Below are 23,231 nucleotides of genomic sequence, written 5' to 3' on the forward strand. Positions count from 1 at the left end.
ATTAACTAATATTTTATTTAGCCCCAAATAGTATCAACATGTAATCAGTTGCAAAAATTAGTCACGAGACATTTTACATCCTTTTTATTTGGTGTTAAGTCTTTGAACTCGGGGCATATTTTACACACACGGCACATCTGTTGGGACCGGCCACATCTCAGGGCTCAGCAGCCTCATGCAATTGGAAGCTCTTGTGCTGGACGGTGCAGCTCCAGGGGCTGCACCCTTGGGGGCAGAGGGAGGTGATGTACAAAACAGTTGGCATGGAAAGGGGGCAAAACATGGCGGGGCACTGATCATCCTGTGGGAGAATGGAAGGCGTTTTCCTTGGTTTTATCTGCAGATGTAGGTAAGTGGATGAAGAACCACGGCTGCTTGGTCACTGTCTTGGCTGGGAGTTCAGGCAGGGCACAGGGCTGGAAGCCGGGAGACTTGGATTGACCCCAGCCTTGCAGCTTTCTAGCTCTGTGACTCTGGGGAAGTCACTTTACCTTTCAGTTTACATTTCCTGTAATCATCACCTGCCCCCAGGCGTTGTTATCAGATTGGATGTAATAATATGAAAATCCTAAGCCTTAGATAAATGTGGTGGAACCTGCTTATCTTTCTGGTTAATTGAGTTTTCTAAATCGTATCAACGTGAATCATTTGTATTATGTTTTCTTGCCTTCTCCCTGCTGCAGTTAAAAACTAAAATCGAAGTACAATGTTACCCAAATTCCAGTGGGGACACTGGTGCTGGGAGGTGGCGGGGGTAGGAGTTTAGGAGAGACCAGCCAGAGCTGAAGAGGCGAGACAAGGAGAGGAGGGCAGAGGAGGGGACCCGGCGAGTGATCGTCACACCTGCAGTGTCTGAGCAGAGCCCCCGGAACAGTCTCCCAGAAGTCAGCACCTCCCTCTCCAGCTGGACTTTGCCGCTGGGTGCACACCTCAGAGCCAGAAGTTTATGGCTCCCACCTACTCAGCCGGACAGGAAGCAGCGTCTCCTCCCCACTTCTCCCCACCCCACTGCAGTCAAGGGAGGGATTCCAGGAAACCCCATCTCCCTGTGACCTCATGGCGTGCTCTGCTCCCCACCCCAGGCGCCGGAAGGACCAGAATGAGAGGAGCACCGGCTGACGGGGCCACTGTTGGGAAATGCTGGGTAATTCGAGATGCCCTGGAGTTTGGACCCGCTCAGCTGATAGGTGGTGGCCGGGACTCTGGGAAGCACAGGAGGTGGAGCCAGGTGGCTTCTCTGTCCGGACACTCCTGCCTTCCTCTCTCTCAGCCTCCTATTCCTTTCCCTCCGTGACTCATGTAAAATTGACTCAATTTCAGGGAAAGAGGATTCGTGCGGACTGAGGAAGAGGCCTGAGAGGACAGCCTGGGGAAGGCACCGTGATGCCCTCAACCCCCTCCCACAAAGGGGCCGCCTGTTCTGAGTGCAAAGGGCCCCTGGAGGATGCAGTGACCACCACCTGTGGACACACCTTCTGCCGGCACTGCCTCCCCCTGCCCTCCCCGATGGGGGCCCAGGCCTCGGGCAGGGTCCTGCTCTGTCCCCTCTGCAAGGAGGAGGAGCAGACTGAGACCATCTTGGTTCCCGTGCCCCTGGGCCCTCTGGGGGAGACTTACTGCGAGGAGCACGGAGAGAAGATCTACTTCTTCTGCGAGGATGATGCCGAGTTCCTCTGCGTGTTCTGCCGGGAGGGCCCCTCTCACCAGGCCCACATCGTGGGCTTCCTGGACGAGGCCATCCAGCCCTACCGGGTAAGAGGCATGGCGTCAGCTCGCGGCTGTTTGGGGCAGGACAGTGTCCCACGGTGGTGAAGGGAACGGGCCAGGGATCTGCATGAAGGGCCATGGCTTCCACATCAGGGGACCAACCCCGAGGCTGTTGGGCCACTGGGGCAGTCCCAGACGGAGGGGGATGCAGCTCCTTCCACTTGGATGTGTGGCTGTTCACAATTTTGGGGAACTTCAGCTCCAGCCCCAAGAGGACCCTGCGGTGATGGAGCACAGAGAATTGTAGCCATGGCTTCACTCTCTGCGGAAGGAAGGAGAGCAGGCTGTCCTGCAGGGTCACGGGCAGGGTGGACTTGGTGTCCCCAGATCCAGACTGGGTATGGAATCTAGCAAGGCCCTCAGAGGGAAGACGAGGACAGGAAAGGCATCCTACAAGCACTGCTCTTCTTTTTGAGAAAGGGAGGTCTGGCAGTACAGTAGCCCATCTGGTCTTGGGGACATGATCATTCCCATCTGCCTCTCAGATATCTTTTGTCACCCAGTCACCAGGTCTGGAAGCGGCCTCCTCAGAAGCATCCCTCATCTTTCCCTCTGCATTATCCTCACAACCACCGCGGAATCCTGGCTCTCCGCATCTGCCACCCAGAGGCTCCAACAAGGGCCCTGTCTGTACTCTCACCTTTCCCATCACCCTCCAATCTGCTGCCAGGCAGAGCTTCCCAGACACAAAGCCCATCATGTCACTGCCCTGCTCCCAATCGTTCCGTGGATCCCTAGTGCCCAGAGAAAGCCCAAGTCTTTAGCAAGGCATTCAAGGCTGCTTGCGGTTGGGATTCTGCCTTTATCTGCAGCTGCCCTCCCTGGGCACCATGGGTCCAGACAGACTGACCATTATGTACCTGCTATTTGCTGAATTAACACTCTTTCTTGCTTCTAATGCTTTTTGCATGGAGTTCCTTCCTGCTGGAACGCTCTCCTCTCCTCTCACTCTTTTTTTTCTTTTTTTAAAGCCACTTAACCAATTTTTAAGTGTATAGTTCAGAGGCATTAAGTACTCTCCTCCCCATCTCTCTCTCTCTTTTTTCAATAAATTTATTTATTTATTTACTTATTTTATTTATTGGCTGCATTGGGTCTTCGTTGCTACACACTAGTTGATGCAAGCAGGGGCTACTCTTCATTGTGGTATGCGGGCTCCTCATTGTAGCAGCTTCTCTTGTTGTGGAGCATGGGCTCTAGGCATGTGGGCTTCAATAGTTGCAGCACATGGGCTCAATAGTTGTGGCTTAAGGGCTCTAGAGCACAGGCTCAATAGTTGTGGCACAAGGGCTTAGTTGCTCCGCGGCATGTGGGATCTTCCCAGAGCAGGGCTATAACTCGTGTCCCCTGCATTGGCAGGCGGATTCTTAACCACTGCACCACCTAGGAAGTCCTCTTTTTTTTTAAATTAATTTATTTATTTTTGGCTGTGTTGGGTCTTCATTGCTGCACGCAGGCTTTCTCTAGTTGTGGAGAGTGGGGGCTAGTCTTCGTTGCAGTGAACAGGCTTCTTAGTGTGTTGACTTCTCTTGTTGTGAAGCACGGGCTCTAGGCACACGAGCTTCAGTAGTTGTGGGATGCAGGCTCAGTAGCTGTGGCTCGAGGGCTCTAGAGCACAGGCTCAGTAGTTGTGGTGCATGGGCTTAGTTGCTCCACAACATGTGGGATCTTCCCAGCCCAGGGCTTGAACCCATGTCCCCTGCACTGGCAGGCAGATTCTTAACCACTGTGCCACCAGGGAAGTCCCTCTCCCCATCTCTTAGCAAACTGGAAGTTTATCTTTCAAGGCCCACTGTAACTGGTTTCTGCTTTCTACAACCTTCCCGTGTCCCTGCAGGAATCGTCCCCTCTGCTGTGCTCACTATGTGCACAACTTGATTGTTGCATTTGTCTGTTTGTATTTTAATAACTTGTGACCGACTCCATCTCTGGATGGTGTTCTTTTTTGTTTTAAATTTATTTTTATTTGTTTATTTATTTTACTTTTTCGCTGTGCTGCACAGCTTGCTAGATCTTAGTTCCCCAACCAGGAATTGAACCCTGGCGCCCCAGCAGTGAGAGTGCCAAGTCCTAACCACTGGACAACCAGGGAAGTCCTGATGGTGATCTTTTAGGGACAAGAGCTGAGCCTTTTTCACCTTTGAATTCCTCAGCACTTAACAGTGTACCTGGAACATGGCAGACAATTAACACCTGTGAGTTGAATTATGAATTAAGCCACCTCTTTCTGCCCATCCTTCTCCCCACAGGACCGTCTCAGGAGTCGGCTGGAAGCTCTGAGCACGGAGAGAGATGAGATTGAAGACATGAAGAACCGGGAAGACCAGAAGCTCCAAGCGCTCCTGGTAAAGGCCACATCCTAGGCCACCTTCTCCTTTCGGGGTTTTCTTTTCTTTTTTTTAAATTAATTTTCAACTGTTTGATTTCTATTTCGTTGTTTTCCAAATATACTTTCAGTTGTTTTTTTTTTTTTTGCTCTTTCAAATTATTTTTTTCCTATCTTATCCATTGTCTTTAAACCTTTTAAACGTATTTCTAATATCTGAAGTTTATGTGATGTTTAATTTCTTCTCACCTTTCATCCTGGTAGCTTACTTTCTTGTGAGCTTTCCTTATAGTTCTCACATTTGGGGATCCCACCTTTGGGACGGTCCCAGTCAGCACCTTTCTGTTTGTTCCAAGGGGGCAGGGCGGACGATCCACAGGAGTGAGGGCCATGCGATCAGCCAGTATTTGGAAGGAGCTCTGGCCTCTCAGTTTGATCACTCTTCTTGATTGTGATTACTTCTGGTCTTGAGAATTTTCCAAATTTCCCCATCAGCTCTGTTGGGCATTTTAAGGATTCTTGTAACATGTGAGAATTTTTGGTTGTCTGCATTAAATGACTTTTGGGAATATATATAATTTTGTTCCAGGACATCAAATATCCACCTAGCGTCCATGAGTAAAATATTTCAGAGACATCTGTGGCAGAACAATGTCTCATAAGAAATTCTGATTTTCATCATTTAGAATACCACTCCCCCATATATCATATGAAAATGTCATTATTTGTAGGGCTTAATCATTTTCTTAATACTTGAGAGTGTTTTTATGTTTTGTACATATTTCTGAAGTGATAACCCTCCACTTTAATGAATACCACATGTACATGGCCAGAATTACTGTTTCTCTTTTCTTTCTTTTAAGGGTGCATTTTTCTCCCCCCACCCCAGCTTTATTAAGGTACAATCGAGAAATAAAAATGCATATGCTTAAGGCACGCTACATGATATTTTGACATATGTATACGTTGTTTCCTGTAACATTAAGGTAGTTTTGGTAGAATTAGGTGAATTTAGTCTTTTGTCTCTAGTTTCAATGCTTCCTCTTTAGCACTTCTTTGACTCTGTGAAAGTAATCTCAGATTGGATTTTCTACCTAATCCAGTAGCTATTTAAAATGATCCTAAGTTCAATTTTCATGCAGCTAGGTAGTACTTCTTGGTTATACATTAACTGATTTTTTTAATTATCATTCCCAGTGCTGAGAAAATATGACCTGTAGGATTTCTGCTGTAGCATTTCATAAAGCTAATGACACATTTTTTAGCCTAAAACCTTGCTATGTTAAATAATACTCTCTAGTATTTGAAAGTTATGTCCATACTCTGGTGCTCAAAAATGCTTTTCATAAGTCTACCTGACTAGTCAAACTTTAGAATAAAGTTAACACTTTATTTTTATTTATTTATTTTAAAAATTCACTTTAAACGAAAACAGTTTACCCATTTCTCCCACTTGGAAATCCCCATTTAGGGGTCTTCTTGACAGACTCTGGGGAACCTTGTTGTCTGGTATCTGTGGTCTGGCTGGGAAGAACAGGCAGACTGTTCTTACTCACCTCCCTGCCTCTGCAGAAGGGCATTTGGGGTCAGGGTTATGGAATCTCAGAACATGAGAGCTGGAAGTGGTTCTCACATCTTCTAATCCCAGATCCATCTTGCCAGCCATTATTTTCCAGAGCAGAAAACTGATGTCCAGAAAAGTGATGCTCCCAAGGTCAGACAGCAAAGCCATCTCCTGATGATACAGCTAGAACCTGGGTCTCTTGACTCTTAGTCCATTGCACTTCCAACTACAGTCTGTCTGCCTGAAAGCATTGTCTTCAGGTAGGCAGCTTGGGGCCAGAAAGTGTATATCAGCGTGTGCATTTCAGTACTGACCCCAAGGCTGGGGCCGAGGACAGCAGGCTGATAGTGAGGTGATATCTGCCTCCCTCCCACCTCTTCTCTCGTGCTACAGAGCTACCTAGGAGGAAATACACAGTGTGGGAATTTCTGGTCCCTTGACCAAGGAGACAGAGTTTTGGGGCAGAAAGATCTCTCCGGCATCCCTCAACTCCCATCAGAATACGCCCTGTAGAAGGCAACCTCAGTGGCTAAGACCAACGTCACACCGTTCTCTTTTGTTAAGTTGTGCTCTAATCACAGCTTCCTTTTGCTTCAATTGCTCTCTAAGAGAGCATCTCCACCCGACTCTAGGGATGCTCTGGGAGGGTTAGGATGGTGATGCACATGTGGATTTGAAAAGTTCAACATGGCTCTGAGAGCATAATGTGCATTATTACTAGAATCTCTAGGTGAGACAAGAGCATCACCCTCATCGTTGGTAAGTTTATCCTGACACCTCCTACTTGTACCACAGTATTATTTGGGAGAATGAATCTTGAAACTAGTTACTCCCTGTCCCTTTAAATCAAGTTTATAGATGATCCTCCCGGAACCCAGCTCTGTGAGCTTCTCCCTAACCACGCCTGTCTTTCTACCCCTCGAAGACACAGATTGAAAGCAAGAAGCAGCAGGTGGAAGTGGCTTTCGAGAGGCTGCAGCGGGAGCTGAGGGAACAGCAGCATCTCCTGCTGGCCAGGCTGACGGAGCTGGAGCGGCAGATCTGGAAGGAGAGGGACGAGTATACCTCGAAGCTCTCGGAGGAAGTCGCCCGGCTTGGAGTCCAGGTCACGGAGCTGGAGGAGAAGTGTCAGCAGCCAGCAAGTGAGCTTCTACAAGTGAGAGACACCCCACCAGCTCATGGGGTAGGAGAGGGAGTCCACAGGAGGGGGACACCATGCCGGGGGCTGGAAGATGCTAGCGAGAGACAGGAAAGAGAAGCGGAGATTATTTCGAATGCAAGAGACTGATGATTATTGGGTTCCTTTGGCCCAGAAAGGCTGGATGAGTTGCCCACAGCACACACTATGGTCACGCCAAGGGCTTTGGAGTCTGATGGTGCTGGACTTGAATGTTGGCTCGTCCAGCTCTGTGACAGTGGCAAATCTCGTAACCTCTCTAAACATGGGAATAATAATAGCACCTCCCTCATAGTGTTGTTGCAAAGGTTATAAAAAACAATCCATGCAAAACGCTTAGCATGGTCCCTGGCTCACTGAAAGGACTCAGTAAACATGCCTGTTGTGATTACCATCATATTATCCTGTTTCACATCATGTCTGGCTGATAACTCAAGCCATGGTCCATGCTCTCCACCAACGTTGGAGGCAGACACACTTCTAGGATGAGACTGAGACAGAGAAACCAGCTCAAATGAACTGACAGCACAGTCCTACATTAGTATAGAAATATGATGTAAATGAGCGGTCTGATGAGTAGGTAATTAAAAAGATCAACTCTCTGGAGGAGAGTTTTGAGCTGATATGCTAAGGAAAAAAGGATGTACAGAATCCCTGATGGAAAGGATGTGTGGAAACTAAGTGTATCTTTTTCTTTTATAGGATGTCAGAGTCAACCAGAGCAGGTAGGGGCTCACTCCCCAATCCCCCCTGCTTTACACTTGACATTGAGACTGAAGGGGGAGGGGCACTCACTGACTCCCCCTACCCTGCTCCCATAAGTAGCCACACAGAAAAGCAAAACACTCTGACAGATACACTTTCTCATCCACTCACATCTAAACAGCCCCAATTTACTAAGGTATGTATTCTAAGGTTCCTTTTCAAAGTGATTGTTTGGTATTGGGGACTTCCCTTAGAAGTGAGGTGATAAATAATAATTATGTTAGTCTATTCCAGGAACATCTTATTTAATCCCTGAAATTATTAGTGCTTGATTCAGTATTTAATACCACTTAAAATGTCATTCTAAGGGGAAATATTTTATATAGACTATGATACACACAAAACTTGGGAAGACCAGTCTGTTCTTTCAATCATTTTTCCCACTCAGCTTTCCCATTTCTTCAGAATTTCAAATGCAACAACAAAAAGACAGCCACCAGCAGCTGGGAGGCACCACAAATAGGGGGCCCCCTTTCCTGTCCAAGCATCAGCAGTCTGCCCCAGGCTGAGCAGAGACACAACAACGAGCGAAGACGTCTCATGTTCTGTGTGCCCACGTATGTGCAAGGGGGCTAAACTCAGATGACCATGAATCAGGAAGTTCTCTAAACATGCTTCCAAAGAGTGTCAGAGATTTAGATGTAGAAGGGCCTTCGAGGTCTTCTGGTCTGATGAAGAAGCAAAGACTAGAGGGGAAGTGCTTTCTCCAGGTCAAAGACGGACGAGCAAAGATTGAGCTAGAACCAGAATTGAGAGCTTTTTCACTGCAGTGTAGGATTTCTTACATCTCCTTTTTTCATCCCTCCCCAACCCCTTTCCCTTTGTACTGAAGAGCACACGAATTAGAAAGACTGGTTAAGGCTGTTTTTGAAATGGTAGTGTACCGCCCTCTATAGGCTAATAGGGGTAATGATCTCTTCCTTTTAGCATATGTCCAAACATTCTCTTAAAGCACTTAACATCTAATTCTTGAGGAGTGGTTACCATTAGTTCCTCTTAGATCCAGCTAAAATGCCTCTTGCTTTAGTAGCTACACATTTCCAGCAAAGATAAAGAGATGATACTCAAACTAATTATTCACCACAGATGCCAAGATTCTTTAGTCTGATTTTAGCTTCATTGGGTCTCGATGACCCAAACATTATTTTGGGAATCAGAACCTAACTGGTTACCAACTTGTCTGCAGGTGTGAGATGAAGACTTTTGTGAGTCCAGAGGCCATTTCTCCTGACCTTGTCAAAAAGATCCGCGACCTCCACAGGAAAATACTCACCCTCCCAGAGATGATGAGGGCGTTCTCAGGTAAACAGGAAGGGGCAGCAGCTTTCCCCATTCCCATCAGTTGCCCATCTGCCTTCCATCCAACTCCATCCTTCCCCACCTTCCAAACCTGGCTCAAGACATCTTCCATCCCTTAAGTCCTCCCTTAGTGATCCTACCCTGCACAGGGAGACCATTCCCTCAAGCGTCTCCTCTCCCCAAGGACAGGCACTGCCCTGAGAGTCAGGAAGGTGAGGACTACATCTCTTTCACAGCAGAAACTGAGCCTTCTCCTGTCCCTGTCCTCACATTGTTCTCAGGACACACTGCCCTTTGGGTGCCTGTAAGAAATAATATATCACAGATCTTTCTATTTTTGCTTCCCTCAGAAAACTTGGTGCATCATCTGGAAACAGATACAGGTAAACACTTGGGGGCTTTGGGAGCAGTTCTTTCCTTTATCAATTCGTGAATTCATCCATCCAATCCAAAGCAGCAAACAGAGCAATTAAATATATGAACTCTGCAGCCCGATTGCCTGGGTTCTCTATTCTAGCTTTTGCTAGTTATGAGACACTGGCAAGTCATTAAGCCTCTTTGTCCCAGTTTCTTTATCTATAAAATAGAATATGTAATAGTACCATCCCATAAGTAGCTGAAGTAAATGAATTCATGTATGCAAAAAGCTTAGTATAATACCTGGCACATAGTAAGTGCTCAATTAATGTTAGTTACTTATATAGATGTTATTTATTCAAAAATATTTATCAAGTGCTTTTTTGTTTTTTTGGCCCAACATTTTTCTAGACTCTTTATTGACTTGGAAAAATATTGTACAATTTTTAAAATAGCATTTACTTTTAAATTGGTGCTTAATTTAGAAATAATTTCCAGAAGCATCACCTCATTGTTCTTCACCTCAAACAATGTGCAGAAAACTCACCTGGGGGATCTTGTTAAAATGTAGATTCTGAGTCAGTAGGTCTGGGATGGGGCCCAAGATTCTGCGTTTCTAACAAGCTCCCAGGCACAGCGAATGTCCCTGGTCCATGGACCACACTTTGAGAACCAAAGCCTTATATAGCACAGCACCACTTACTGGTCAGGTAGTGCTGTCATCCTCTGCCTCCTGGAACAAAAGGGGAACCTGAGGGTCTGAGAAGCCGGGACAATGGCAGGCTGCACAAGGCCGGTGCTCCTTTTGCCTCCCACGCACAGCACACGAGCTCTCGGGGCACTTTTGGTTGCCAGCTCTGTTGATGTCCACGCCTTCCTCCCAATAGGGGTGGTCACTTTGGACCCTCAGACCGCCAGCCGGAGCCTGGTCCTCTCGGAGGACAGGAAGTCTGTGAGATACACCCGGCAGAAGCAGAACCTGCCTGACAGCCCCCTGCGCTTTGAGGGTCTCCCGGTGGTGCTGGGCTCCCCCGGCTTCTCCTCCGGGCGCCACTGCTGGCAGGTGGAGGTGCAGCTGGGAGACGGCGGCGGCTGCACGGTGGGGGTGGTCCAAGAGGCGGTGAGGAGGAAGGGGGAGCAGGGCCTGAGCGCCGAGGAGGGCGTCTGGGCGGTGATCCTCTCCCACCAGCAGTGCTGGGCCAGCACCTCCCCGGGCACCGACCTGCCCCTGAGCGAGATCCCGCGCCGCGTGGGAGTCGCCTTGGACTACGAGGCCGGATACGTAGCCCTGCTCAACGCCGAGACCCAGGCGCCCATCTTCACCTTCACCGCCTCCTTCTCCGGCAAAGTCTTTCCTTTCTTCGCTGTCTGGAAAAAAGGTTCCTGCCTTACTTTGAAAGGCTGAGGTGGGGCGTCCGAAGGGCGGTGCGGCGTCCGAAGGGCGGTGCAGCGCCCGGGGATCCAGCTCCAACCCCCGGGCGAGTCATCGTGCCCAAGACGGCGGGAGGACACGGCATCTCAGAGTTCCTATGGTTTTGTAATTTTTTTCACTGTATTTATCTCATGTCCTTCAACTCCCTGACGTAAGGTCCTCCCGCTGACGCTCCTGCCTTCTGCGCATCTCCAAGTGGAGAACCAGAGGCAGGCGAGGCTGTGCCCAGGACACCAGCAAAGCTGGGAAGCCAGTAGGTTTTTGAGGGGGAAAAAAAGTCTAAAATAAAAGTTTTTAAAGCGTCAAAATAAGCATTATGGGAAAAACCAGAACTTTGTGGAGTTTGCACTAATTTATTCAGTTGACTTTTTATTTGGGCATACACATGGAGATGATTCCACATTTACAGACTTTAGAGTCTCTTCATCCAGCCCTGGGCAGACCCAGGTCCCTTCCTTTCTGCTCGTTTCTCTTTCTCATAGAGAATGTCTTAATAAAAAGTGTGAGACCCACCCAGACTCCTGCATTTCATGTGTCTAATCAGTGCTGATGGAGATAAAGGGAAGGCTTAAAGCCAGTGGAATCTCTGTGACCCAGACACATCCTGCCCATTCTTTTACTCAGGACTTACTTGGGGGCAGTCTAGCCAGATCCCATTGTTCAATAAACTGATAGGGACAGAGTAAAGGGACAAAGTAGGTGATTAAATAGTTAATCCCACTAGGGGACTGTAAGTAGAAAAAGTATGGGACACCCCTGTAAGCTAATGATTACTCAAGAAAGCAGGTTTGCTTAACCACAAAACCAAGCAGTCTTGCTTAGCAACAAAACCACAGGACACAAGCAGGAGACATGCCCCAAAACAATAAAACAATGGTGGCATGAGATCCACATCCTGCCCAGTGAGCTCAGGAAGCTAATGATCCCTAGGACATGCTCTCTGCATACATAAAAAGCCAATAATTTATGGAAAGGTGCTTATTGTACAGAGACCTGAAATATGTTTTACAGTCCTGGCTTGACCATGGAGGGACAAGAAACTCTCCTGCCCAACCTGGAGGAGGAGCTGATGATGAAAGCATAACATCAACTCAAGAAAGACAAAGAAGGGGACTTCCTAGGTGGCACAGTGGTTAAAGACTCTGCCTGCCAATGCAGGGGACACGGGTTCAAGCCCTGCTCCAGGAAGATTCCCACATGTCACAGAGCAACTAAGCCCATGCGCCACAACTATTGAGCTTGCGCCCGAGAGCCACAACTATTGAGCCCATGTGCCACAACTACAGGAAGCCCCGGGAAGCCCGCTCGCCTAGAGCCCATGCTCTGCAACAAGAGAAGCCACCACAATGAGGAGCTCACGCACCACAATGAAGAGTAGCCCCGCTAGCTGCAACTAGAGAAGGCCTATGTGCAGCAACGAAGACCCAACGTAGCCAATTAATTAACTTAAAAAAAAAGACAAAGAAGATCCTTTCCCTCTCCCCACTTTTTCTTTGACTATGTTGCCGTAATAACAGCCACTCTGTGCACCAAGTCCTAATAGAAATACGGAGACAGAGATTTTGGAGGGAGAGAGAGATGGCTTTATTTTTCTTCGCCAGGCAAAGGGAAGACACAGCAGCCTAGCGCCTCAAGAACTGTGCCCCCCATCCTTGGGAGTCAGGGAAGATTTTATACGTGGGGCTCGCAGCCTGGGGTATGTGATAAGGATCAAGTTGGTGGAGGTCTTGCATTCTTTTTCCTTTGCATTATTCTTTTTATTTTTTCCTTTGCAATATTTCAAAACAGTCACAGCTGGCATCAGGCCACCCGGTGACTGGGGTCTGGCAGTTTGTTGATTGTCTGTTTGTCTGTGGTTTGTCAGCTGGGGACCTCCTTTCTGAAATGCAAAACAAACTATAGGAATGATTTTGTTACAAAGGTCCTATGGAATGCAGCTTCCAAGTTGTAAATAAGGTTAGCAAGTGAGAGGCAGGATGTAATTCACACAGAGTTAAGTATCATCCAGTTAGCTTTGTGAAGTAAAAATCTAGTAACTACAGATTAGTGACAGCTAAAGTAGAACAAGGAATGATTAACTCTTTCAGGCCAGGTTCGACATTCTCTTTGTTTTCCTTTCTCAAGAGGAAAAAGAAAATTCACTTCTATTTGCATTGCAACAATTATAAAACTGTAGCCCACTAAGTTCTCGGCGTGGCACCCTCTCGCCCACCCACTTGTAAGTCTCACAAGCGTCCTATTTTAATAAATCACTTTTTATCTATCACTTTGCCTCTCACTGAATTCTTTCTGTGCTGAGACATAAAGGACCAGGCTCCTCGGAGCCCCCTGAAATCACATCTATCCGTTTCAAAACGAGGCTTGTATTCAGTTCTAACTAACCTCTTCAATATTTATTATTATTACGGTTGTTACTATTGGACATGGAAACGGACCACACATTAAAATAACTTAACAAAGCATGGATCTCTGTAATGATGACTGTCACGCCGCTGCCACCTCCCTTTCTGAGTCTAGCTCTCTTTCAAGTTTAACACTTACATTCCCACCCTCCCACCCCAACCTCCGAAAAAAATCTACCTTCGTCCCAAATCAGGTTCCCTCTAGTATAAATCTACGTACAAGATTACCTTTTGTAACGTATGAGCCCTGCTCCCGAAGTGTGGGGTCAGATGTTTTAAAGATATTCTTGTAACCGTTAAGAGCTAAATCTGACTCCATGTTGGAGCTGTTTCTTTGACTTTAACCTTTGCTTTTTGCTGCTTTTGTTATTATAATCATACATGATGGCCTGCCTCAGGGAACACTGCCCCTCCGCCTGAATGTTAAACTAAAGTGCCTCTGTTCAGCTCACAGGCAGACAAGCTGCCCTAGCCACCTTGTGTGAATGGCTGAAATTAACATTTCCCCTCACCTAGGCTGGTTATTCCCTGAGATCTTTTGTAAGACTGATGGTCCTTTAACTTTACTTCCTCACAGCCTCTCCCTCTCTATTCTGCCCTTTTACTTTACTTCCTCACAGCCTCTCCCTTTCTGATTCTATAAAACAAACTGGCATCCAGACCCTGATAATATGGTTTTTAGGAGACCCTAGTCTGCCATCTTCTCGGTCTGCCAGCTTTTCGAATAAAGTTGTATTCCTTGCCTCAACACCTTGTCTCTGATTCATTGACCTGTCATTCAGCGAGCAGAATGTAATATGAATCATTGGGATGTGAATAATTACCTCAAATAATTACCAGTCACAAAATAAAATTCCAGAGTTAATCCGACCCCCCACAGCAACCTAATTTGGAAGTTAACTTGACCCCCTACAGCAACCTAATTCCAGAGATAACTCAACCCCCATAGCAAGCTTTGATTCATGACTTGGGCTAACTGATAATCCAACCCTATGTTAGGGAAGATACTCACCCTATAGGACCCTAGCCTATCACCTAAAGACAACTTTCACTTTATGGCACCCTGACCAATTGATTAATGCCATTTTCTTGGCAGGAATTTTCTTTGTCTTGAAGTTATAAAAGCTGGCTGCAAGCCCACAAAAGCAGCGGCTCTCCCTCACTACCAGGAGGTCAGCTTCCCTTCTCTCTAATAAACTCTATCTCCCTTACATTCTGCCTTGTGATAGGAAATTCTTTTCCAACCCACACTCAGAGCCCAACACTTGATACAAAAGAAGCCAGAGGTATTGGGGATTCTTCTGTCATCTTGTGTGACAGGCACGACCACCCTGTGTCTAACCCAGAAAAAAACCAAATTGTTTGGTAGTCCAACCTAGTAGTAGTAGTAACAGTAGTAGTATTGCCTAATATTTATTATAAAAGTACCATATACTGTAGTCCTGGTTTAAAAAGATTCAAACATTTTCAAAGAGTGAAAAGTCCCTCTCTTCACTTCACTTCCTCTTATTGCATCTTGTAGATAACCATTGGTGAAACATTTTGTGTATCCTGCCAGTTTTGTTGACAAGTGTATTTGGCTTTTTTTTTTTTTTTTGACAAATATGAGATTATACCATAAATACTCTTTGCAATCCTCCCCCTCAAAGAAAAATGATATACAACACATGCCTCATTGTAACACTTGTCAAGCATTACCCACGTCAAAAGTTAGTTTTCAAAAATACACACCTTCCTTTGAACCTTTAACAAACCTGTGAAATACAGAGGACTTGTTTTGTTTTTCTTGTAATGTGGTTGAGAAAACTGGCACAAGTTAAAGGCACTTGTCTGACAGGTTTCGCAGCTGGTCTTTGTAATCTTCAGGAAGTGGAATCCACAGGTCCTGGTCCTCAGTGCCTCAGTCCAGTGACCTTACAAAGAAGCTCAGACTTTCCAAACAGACAGGTCATGATGGGGCTTTGTTTCATTTTCTCTGTCCTGAACTAGCATTTTAGACAGACAAGACTTTTTTGGTTGAGTATGAAATAGAAAAAAACAGATGAATGACTTACACTGTATTTCCAAGCCTTCAGTACTTCTCATTTCAGGGTAGTCCTGGAAACAGTTAGGATATGCATATTTAGAGGCTCTGAGCCAAAATAAAATTGCTCTGCATAAAGAAAAGAGAATTAGAAGCCTGAGGGGGAAGGTTCAGGAGTAGCCAAGATCCAAGGATGAGCACTGGGAGCTGCCTGGAGGAAAATCAGAGGAAAATAATCCACTGGGGGGCTCCACTGGAGAATTTAAGGGTATCTGTGTTGCAGTGTTTGTGCTGTAAAACCATGCTTGTATCTCCTCTACAGGATCCACAGCACAATCTCCAGTGATCTCGATACTTCTGTTAGCATTGCTAGTTTCTGGGAATTTGAGAGTGTTGAGTTCTGTCCACTACTGGGCAGGAGGCAAAAAAAGAGATCCCGCATCTTCTTTATCCATTCCTCTGTCGATGGACATTTAGGTTGCTTCCATGACCTGGCTATTGTAAATAGTGCTGCAATGAATATTGGGGTGCATGTGTCTTTTTGAATTATGGTTTTCTCTGGGTATATGGGAGTGGGATTGCTGGGTCATATGGTAGCTCTGTTTTTAGTTTTTTAATGACACCTCATACTGTTCTCCATAGTGGCTGTATTAATTTACATTCCCACCAACAGTGGAAGAGGATTCCCTTTTCTCCACACCCTCTCCAGCATTTACTGTTTGTAGATTTTTTGGTCATTCTGAAGATGTGGTGCATATATACAGAGGACTATTACTTGGCCATAAAAAGGAACGAAATTGTGTCATTTGCAGAGACATGGATGGACCTAGAGACTGTCATACACGGTCAAGTAAGTCAGGAGGAGAGAAACAAACATCCTATATTAATGCATATATGTGGAATCTAGAAAAATGGTAAAGATGATCTTATTTGTAAAGCAGAAATAGAGACACAGACGTAGAGAACAAATGTATGGCTACCTAGGTGGAAAGCGGGGTGGGGGTGGGTGGGATGAACTGGAAGATGGGGATTAAAAAAAGAGAGAGATCCCACAAGGGAGTTGCCAGGCTGCTGGATTACATACACTCGAGGTGCCTTGGAGAACCAGATGGGTGATTATAGGGAACCTGAGGGGCATCTCTCCCAAAGTCCAAGAAAGGTGATTAAAGCGGGCTGGATGTGATGGGAACTGGAGCCACGGCGATGCATCATCTCTGGTCCACTTGCTTTGCTCTGCATGGGGGGCCCATTTTTCAGTCTGCGCGCGGGCTTGCTGGCTTTACTCGTGTCCTTTATTTTCCTGCTCATTTCAGTTCTTTCCTTTTTCCTGGCTTCCACTGCATAGTTAACTCAATAATACTCCTTCATTTTAGGTACATAATCATCAGCCCATGCAAGGTCTTCCTGTTTTATTTATATTTCCTCCTTTATCTCCAATTCTCATTCGCATTGTCCTCACCCCTGCAGGCAGCTACTCTCTAATGTTTTCCATGTATCCTTGGATACAAATGGATCTTTGAATATATAAACAGTACAACACTAGATCTCTTTCTTACTTTTTAAAACCAATACCATGATTTTTAAGATCTAGTCGTGTTGCTGTATATACATCTAGTTTATAGCTTCTAATTGCAGAATAGTATTCTACAATACACATCACCACATTTTGTTATATTTTCTTTTGGCAAAGGGCTTCTGGGTTACCTCCATCGGCCTACGACAACAAGCAGCACTGTGATGGGCTTCCCTGGTGGTCCAGAGTGGTTAAGCCTCCGTGCTTCCACTGCGGGGGGCACAGGTTGGATCCCTGATCAGGGAATTAAGATCCCACATGCCGAGTGGTGCAGCAAAAAAACAAACAAAAAAACAATGCTGTGATGAACAGCCTAGTACTCTTCCTCATGTAAGAGCCTAAGATGCAGCCCAGGAGAGGATGACTGGTATTTGCACACATTTCCTTAAGTACCGCCACATTGCTCCCCAGAATGGCTATATCCATTTACACTTCTGCCAGAGGGGCTCTGAGATTTCTGCTCCCCCACCCCCCACCCCAACAATAAGTACTATCAAACTTGCTAATTTCTGAAAATCTGCTGACCGTAAAGTGATCTCTCACTATTGTTTTATTTTTGTCTTTTTCTGACTACCTGTGAGCATGCACACCTTCTGGAATTTTCTTTTACTCATTTTTCAGTTTTCCATCTTTCTTTTGTTGACTTCCAGGAATTTCTTGCATATTTTATTTATTTTTTAATTTAATTAATTAATTTACTTATTTTTGGCTGCATTGGGTCTTCATTGCTGCACATGAGCTTTTCTCTCTAGTTGCAGTGAACGGGAGCTACACTTTGTTGTGATGCACGGGCTTCTCATTGTGGTGGCTTTTGTTGTGGAGCATGGGCTCTAGGCACACAGGCTTCAGTAGTTGCAGCACATGGGCTCAGTAGTTGTGGCACATGGGTTTAGTTGCTCTACTGCATGTGGGATCTTCTTGGACCAAGGATCGAACCTGCGTTCCCTGCATTGGTAGGCAGATTCTTAACCACCATGCCACCAGGGAAGTCCCTCTTGCATATTTTAGACATTAATCTTCTGCTCATTTTAGACTTGCAAATATGACTCATTTATTAACTTTAATAATGGTGTTATTCATTAGGCTAAAATCTTGAATTTTGGTAATAAATTTCATAAATTTTCACTTTGTGATGTCTGTCTTTAAGGTCTTTTTCATCACCACAATATCATGACTCTCACCCTTCAGATCCTACTGTAACTATTGAAACTCCAAATTCCAGAGAAAGGCTTTTGATTGGCTCAGTGCTGATTTTTGTGCCAGATTCCAAGTCCCTAGCCAGTGTGTCTGAATGACCCTTGATAAAATATCCATCTCAGAGCTGATCATTGTGGCCAGGGTACCTGGTAAGTTACTTAATGCCTCTGAATCTTAGTCTCCTCAAATGAAAAAGAGATTAAAAACAAACAAAAAGAAAACAAAAAAACCTGTTCTGTCAGATTATTATGAGGTTTAAATGGATTAACAGTGTAATATGGTTCTGGAACCCAATTCCAATGTGGGGCAGCAGCAGGGGGATGGGAGGTTTCCTGACATCACCAACAATTCTCTGGACACCAGCCAGGTGTCCTGTAAGTCAGCTCAATTCTGACACTATCTACCTGGAAATAGCATCAGATTCCACAGGTTAGGGATTCAGTCCCATAAGACCACCCTCCATTTCAGAGGCCAGTTGCAAGTTCAAGTTGTTACCTGTACTTCTGACCCACTGGCTATAAATCGGGAGGTTCCCATGACCCCATCCTTGGGTTCAATCAACAACGTTCTAGAGCAGCTCACAGAATTCAGGAAAGCTGCTCACTCACTAGATATTAAAGGGTACAAATCAATATCCAGATGAAGAGATACATAGGGTGAAGTCTTGGACAAATGAGCTTCTGTTCTCGTGGAGACTGGGGCCCAGCACAGTGGTACAGTGGCACTTGCTCCCCACCTGGAAGCTCTCCAAACCCCCTCCCTTTTGGGTTTTTATGGAGGCTTCATCACACAGGCACCGTAGATTAACTTGATAGATTAACTCACTGGTCACTGGTGATTGATTCAAACTCTAGGCCCTCTCCCCTCCCCAGAAACCAGGGGAAGAGACTGAAAGTTCCATCCCTTTTCCTGGTTGGTTTCCCTGGCAACCAGCCCTCATCCTTAGTTGATTTCCAAAAGTCATTGCATTAACACCAATCCAGCTGTAATTCATAACAAGCTGCCTATTTCATCTTTACAGCTCTGAAGCATTTTCAGGAACTGAGGACAAAAGATCAAATATTATAACAAAGATGTTCCCCTTGCTTTTATCCTTCAGGAAATTCTGAGCCAGAAACTGTGGACAAAGACCAAAATATATGAGAAATACAACTGAACGACCAAGTATATATTTCTTATAAATCACAATATCACATGTGATGGGCCTGGTACAGTGCTTGGCTTTAGTAAGCAGCTAAGTTTGGTCATGACTTTGGGGCAAATTCCCTTAGACTGAGTCCCTGGAAGGAAGCTCAGTGATTGATGTCTCAGATGACTGGTCTGCAGAGTCAGAATTACACTGGCATAAGCCACTTAAGTGTGCACCAAACAAAAACTTATTCATTGATAGAAGTAAGGACATCCTCAATTATCCATTCTTTTTCTCATGTGTGATGGAGAAGTCTGTGCTCAAAGCTGAATACTTGGGATAATTCCAGCACTCTAGGACAAAAATAACTGAGGTAGCAGAACCAGAACCTCAGAACCACTGGTGAAGGAAGTGTAACAGAGAAGAGCTAAATCGGACTCCATGTTCAATCTCTTTCTTTGACTTTAACCTTTGCTTTTCACTGCTTTTGTTATTATAATCATACGTGATGGCCTGCCTTAGAGAACCCTGCCCGCCTGTGAATGGCTGCAGAAAAGAAATAAACACATCCCCTCCCCGAAACTTGTCATTCCAGATGTTTTGCAAGATTGATGGCCCTTTTTTACTTTACTTCCCCAAGCCTCTCCCTCTCTATTCTGCCTTCTTACTTTACTTCCTCACTGCCTCTCCTTCTCTGATTCTTTAAAAGAAACAGGCATCCAGACCCCGTAAAGATGGTTTTTTGGAGACACTAGTCTGCCATCTTAGCCTGAATAAAGTTGTACTCTTTGCCTCAACACCTTGTCTGTGATTCACTGGCCTATCGTGCAGCGAGCAGAGCAAGCTTGAACTTGGTAACAGGAGTGGAACCAGCAGTGGCCTTCGGTCATGGCCAACTTTCCTGCATCTCTAGGGCTGGACGTCCCCTGAATTCAAAATGAAGTGCAGCTTCATTGCCTGGGGGTCAGAGTAGGCAATTAAAAAAGAAAAAAGAAGGAAAAAAATGTATTCTAATGCACAGAACAAAAAAATTAATGAGAACCACTGTGTAGATTATCTTTAATTTGGGACTATGGGGCTATCACCAGTGAATATTATTTTTGTAAATTCTCTCCCACCCCCATTATAAAGAAGACACAAGAGCTAATTATCCTCATGATGACAATAAAGCCATTGCCAACAGCATCATCCCCTCACAGCAGTCTCTTTGTATAGGGCTTCTGAGACTGGGTGAGTGGCTCTAAGAACGATGCAGAAGAATCAGTGAATGCAAACAAGTCAAGGTGCCTGCCCTGGGGATGTGAATGCCTCCCATTCTGATCTTAGCTCAGCCAATGACTTTGACCTTGGAAAAATCATCCGATTTGCCCAGGGCCTAAAGAGCAATGGGATCCCTTCTAACTCTGAGACCTTGTGACTTACCTCCTTTTCAGCGAGCTGTCCATCTAGGGGAGTGAAGAGTGAGTGCTGCTTCTACCCTCTAAGCATCACCTTGTTTCTCCTAGGAATGGGGACTAATTTCAGATACTTCCTTCTAGGTCTCTTGGGAAAGCAATGACCTCATACTTTGGTGCTCAGTGAAACCATGGGCTCTAGAAACAGGAAGACCTGGATTCATATCCTGACTCAGGTTTTAGTTGTGTGACCTTTAGTTGTGAGACCTTAATCTCCCTGAGCTTCTAGACTCCTGGTCTGAAAACTGGGAACAAGAACCCACCTTAGGATTATTATCAGGAATAAATGAGACAATACATGTAAAAGTGCTGAGCACATTGCCTGGTGCAGTAAGTATCCACACTGCTGCTGCTGTGAAGAATGACTTAAAATCTTGGAGCTGGGAAGAGCCTCAAGGGATGATCAGATCCAGGCTTATATCTTTAGGCAGAATCTAAGGATGTCCGTTTTACAGATAATGCAACTAAAATATAGAAAATTTAAGTAATGAGAAAATGGCTATTTCCTCCAATAAATGAGACTCTGGGGGGAAAATATCTTTTTTTCTCAAAAAACGTCAAGAGCTGTCAGAGGCTTTGTTTTCCTCAAAGGCCTCATTCTCTCCTCCTGAAGCATGCACCAGGATCACATCACTTTCCTTGTTACGCTATCTTCTGGGGCAAATTCATAGAGGCACTGCAGGTTCGCTATGTGAGTTTTTGAAATTTTCATCTAAAATTAAATTTATAGCTGGTGAGCATAACTCATCCTGAGCTTCACCATATTATAAGCTAATTATCATGGTAAAAACAATTACATTTCTGCCAGCAGCACTATGAGTGGTTGCTCAGGAATTTTTTTTTTTTTTTTTTTAAGTTTCACAAGAAAACAGATGAGTACACTGACATGCTCAAGGAATTTTGTCTTTACTCTTTAAATCCTGAGTGGCTGTGAGAGTTGAAGCTGCAGTGGCTGGAGTGTGACATCTCCTTTGCTCCAGACTCAGGTCCCAGGGAATAGGTTTAATATCCCTGAAAGGCCAGTGGATGAAACCTTGACCAATAACAGGCAGGAGTCACAACTAAGACTGACATCAGCCAGGTCTCTGTAAGGACTGCACATTCTGAGAAAGGATAAGTTGGTGGTAAACCACCCAGTGGCACAGGAGATGGGAGGGGAGCTTTTCCTGGGAATCCTTCTAGGAAACAGAATCCCTGGCCTAGTATAATAATGTTTTGGTTTGTGGGATAGGAAACCCCAAGCCAAAAAGTAAACATAAAATGGTATTAGACTGGTATTACATCTGGCTTCCCTGGTAGAAACACTGCATAGAAAGCCCTCAAAAAGCCCTGCTAAAGAGGAGCTCAAAATAAGTTATTAAAAACTTATTTACCGAGTCCAAGTTCGCTCTGCTCGCTGCACAACAAGCCAATGAATCGGAGACAAGGTGTTGAGGCAAGGAATACAACTTTATTCAGAAAGCTGGTAGACCGAGAAGATGGCAGACTAGTGTCTCCTAACAAACATCTTATTGGGCCTGGATGCCAGTTTGTTTTATAGAATCAGAAAGGGAGAGGCTGTGAGGAAGTAAAGTAAAAGGGCAGAATAGAGAGGGAGAGGCTGTGAGGAAGTAAAGTTAAAGGACCATCAGTCTTACAAAAGATCTCAGGGAATAACCAGCCTAGGTGAGGGGATATGTTAATTTCAGCCATTCACACAGGTGGGCAGGGCAGACTGTCTGCCTGTGAGCTGAACAGAGGCACTCTAGTTTAACATTCAGGCAGAGGGGCAGTGTTCCCTGAGGCAGGCCATCAAGTATGATTATAATAACAAAAGCAGCGGAAAGCAAAGGTTAAAGTCCAAGAAACAGCTCCAACATGGAGTCTGATTTAGCTCCACAGGGTAACAAAAACACATGAAGAAATGACCCCGCCTTCCACACCAGAAGACACAAACTGGAACAGTACAACCCCAAGAACTTCAGCTATAGAACCATGTAAAAGAGTCTAAAAATGGGTATTTTTAAATGATTAAAGAACCTAAAACAAAAGAACGTGGAAATCTAGTGCTAAGAACCAAGTAGAACTTCTAGACATAAAAATATGAAAAAGTCTTATTGACTTGGTTACACAGTAGATTAAATGCAGATGCAGAGTTTATGAATTGAGGAAATGAATGTAAATGACAGAGAGATTAATGAAAGGGGAAAGAGGAGAAAAATTAATTGATCTGAAGAATGGAATGTTAAGCTCCAAAATATGACTTACAGGAGTTCTGGGGGGAGAAAAGAGAGAAAATTGAGAGATGCAGTATTTTAGGAGACACCAAGTGTGAGTTTTCCAGAACTGATTAGAGGTACTGTTGCAATGCAAATAGAAGTGCTTGTTCTTTTTCCTCCTGAGAGCAAGGAAAACAAAGAGAACATGGAACAGGCTAGAGGAGAAAGATAACCCAGCCTGAGAGAGTTAATCATTCCTTGTTTTTATTTTAGCTGAAATTAATCTGTAGTAGCTAGATTTTTACTTCACAAAGCTAACTCCCTGATACTTAAGTCTGTGTGTATTACATTCTGTCTCTCACTCCCTAGCCCTATTACTTGCTGGGACCATGTACCGCTATTGTAACAAAATCGTTCCTATAGTTTTGCATTTCAGAGACAAACAGACAATCAACAAATTGCCAGACCCCAGTCACGGGGTGGCCTGACGCCAGCTATGACTGTTTTGAAATATTGCAAAGGAAAAAAAAATTATAATGCAAAGGAAAAAGAATGCAAGACCTCCACC

At 45.1% G+C, this 23,231-nt stretch overlaps 1 protein-coding gene across 1 annotated transcript; it reads left to right on the forward strand.

Annotated features, from left to right (window-relative positions):
* The first annotated feature begins 1,383 nt into the window (after nt 1–1,383).
* TRIM15 (tripartite motif containing 15) lies at nt 1,384–10,660 on the forward strand. The gene is made up of 7 exons (XM_057700394.1): nt 1,384–1,752; nt 4,017–4,112; nt 6,583–6,813; nt 7,537–7,559; nt 8,786–8,901; nt 9,249–9,281; nt 10,143–10,660. The coding sequence occupies exons 1-7, from the start codon at nt 1,384–1,386 to the stop codon at nt 10,658–10,660; spliced, it is 1,386 nt and encodes a 461-aa protein (XP_057556377.1).
* The last annotated feature ends 12,571 nt before the right edge of the window (nt 10,661–23,231 follow it).

This window comes from Hippopotamus amphibius, chromosome 11 (genome assembly GCF_030028045.1).
Source record: "Hippopotamus amphibius kiboko isolate mHipAmp2 chromosome 11, mHipAmp2.hap2, whole genome shotgun sequence".
Taxonomy (NCBI): Eukaryota; Metazoa; Chordata; class Mammalia; order Artiodactyla; family Hippopotamidae; genus Hippopotamus; species Hippopotamus amphibius.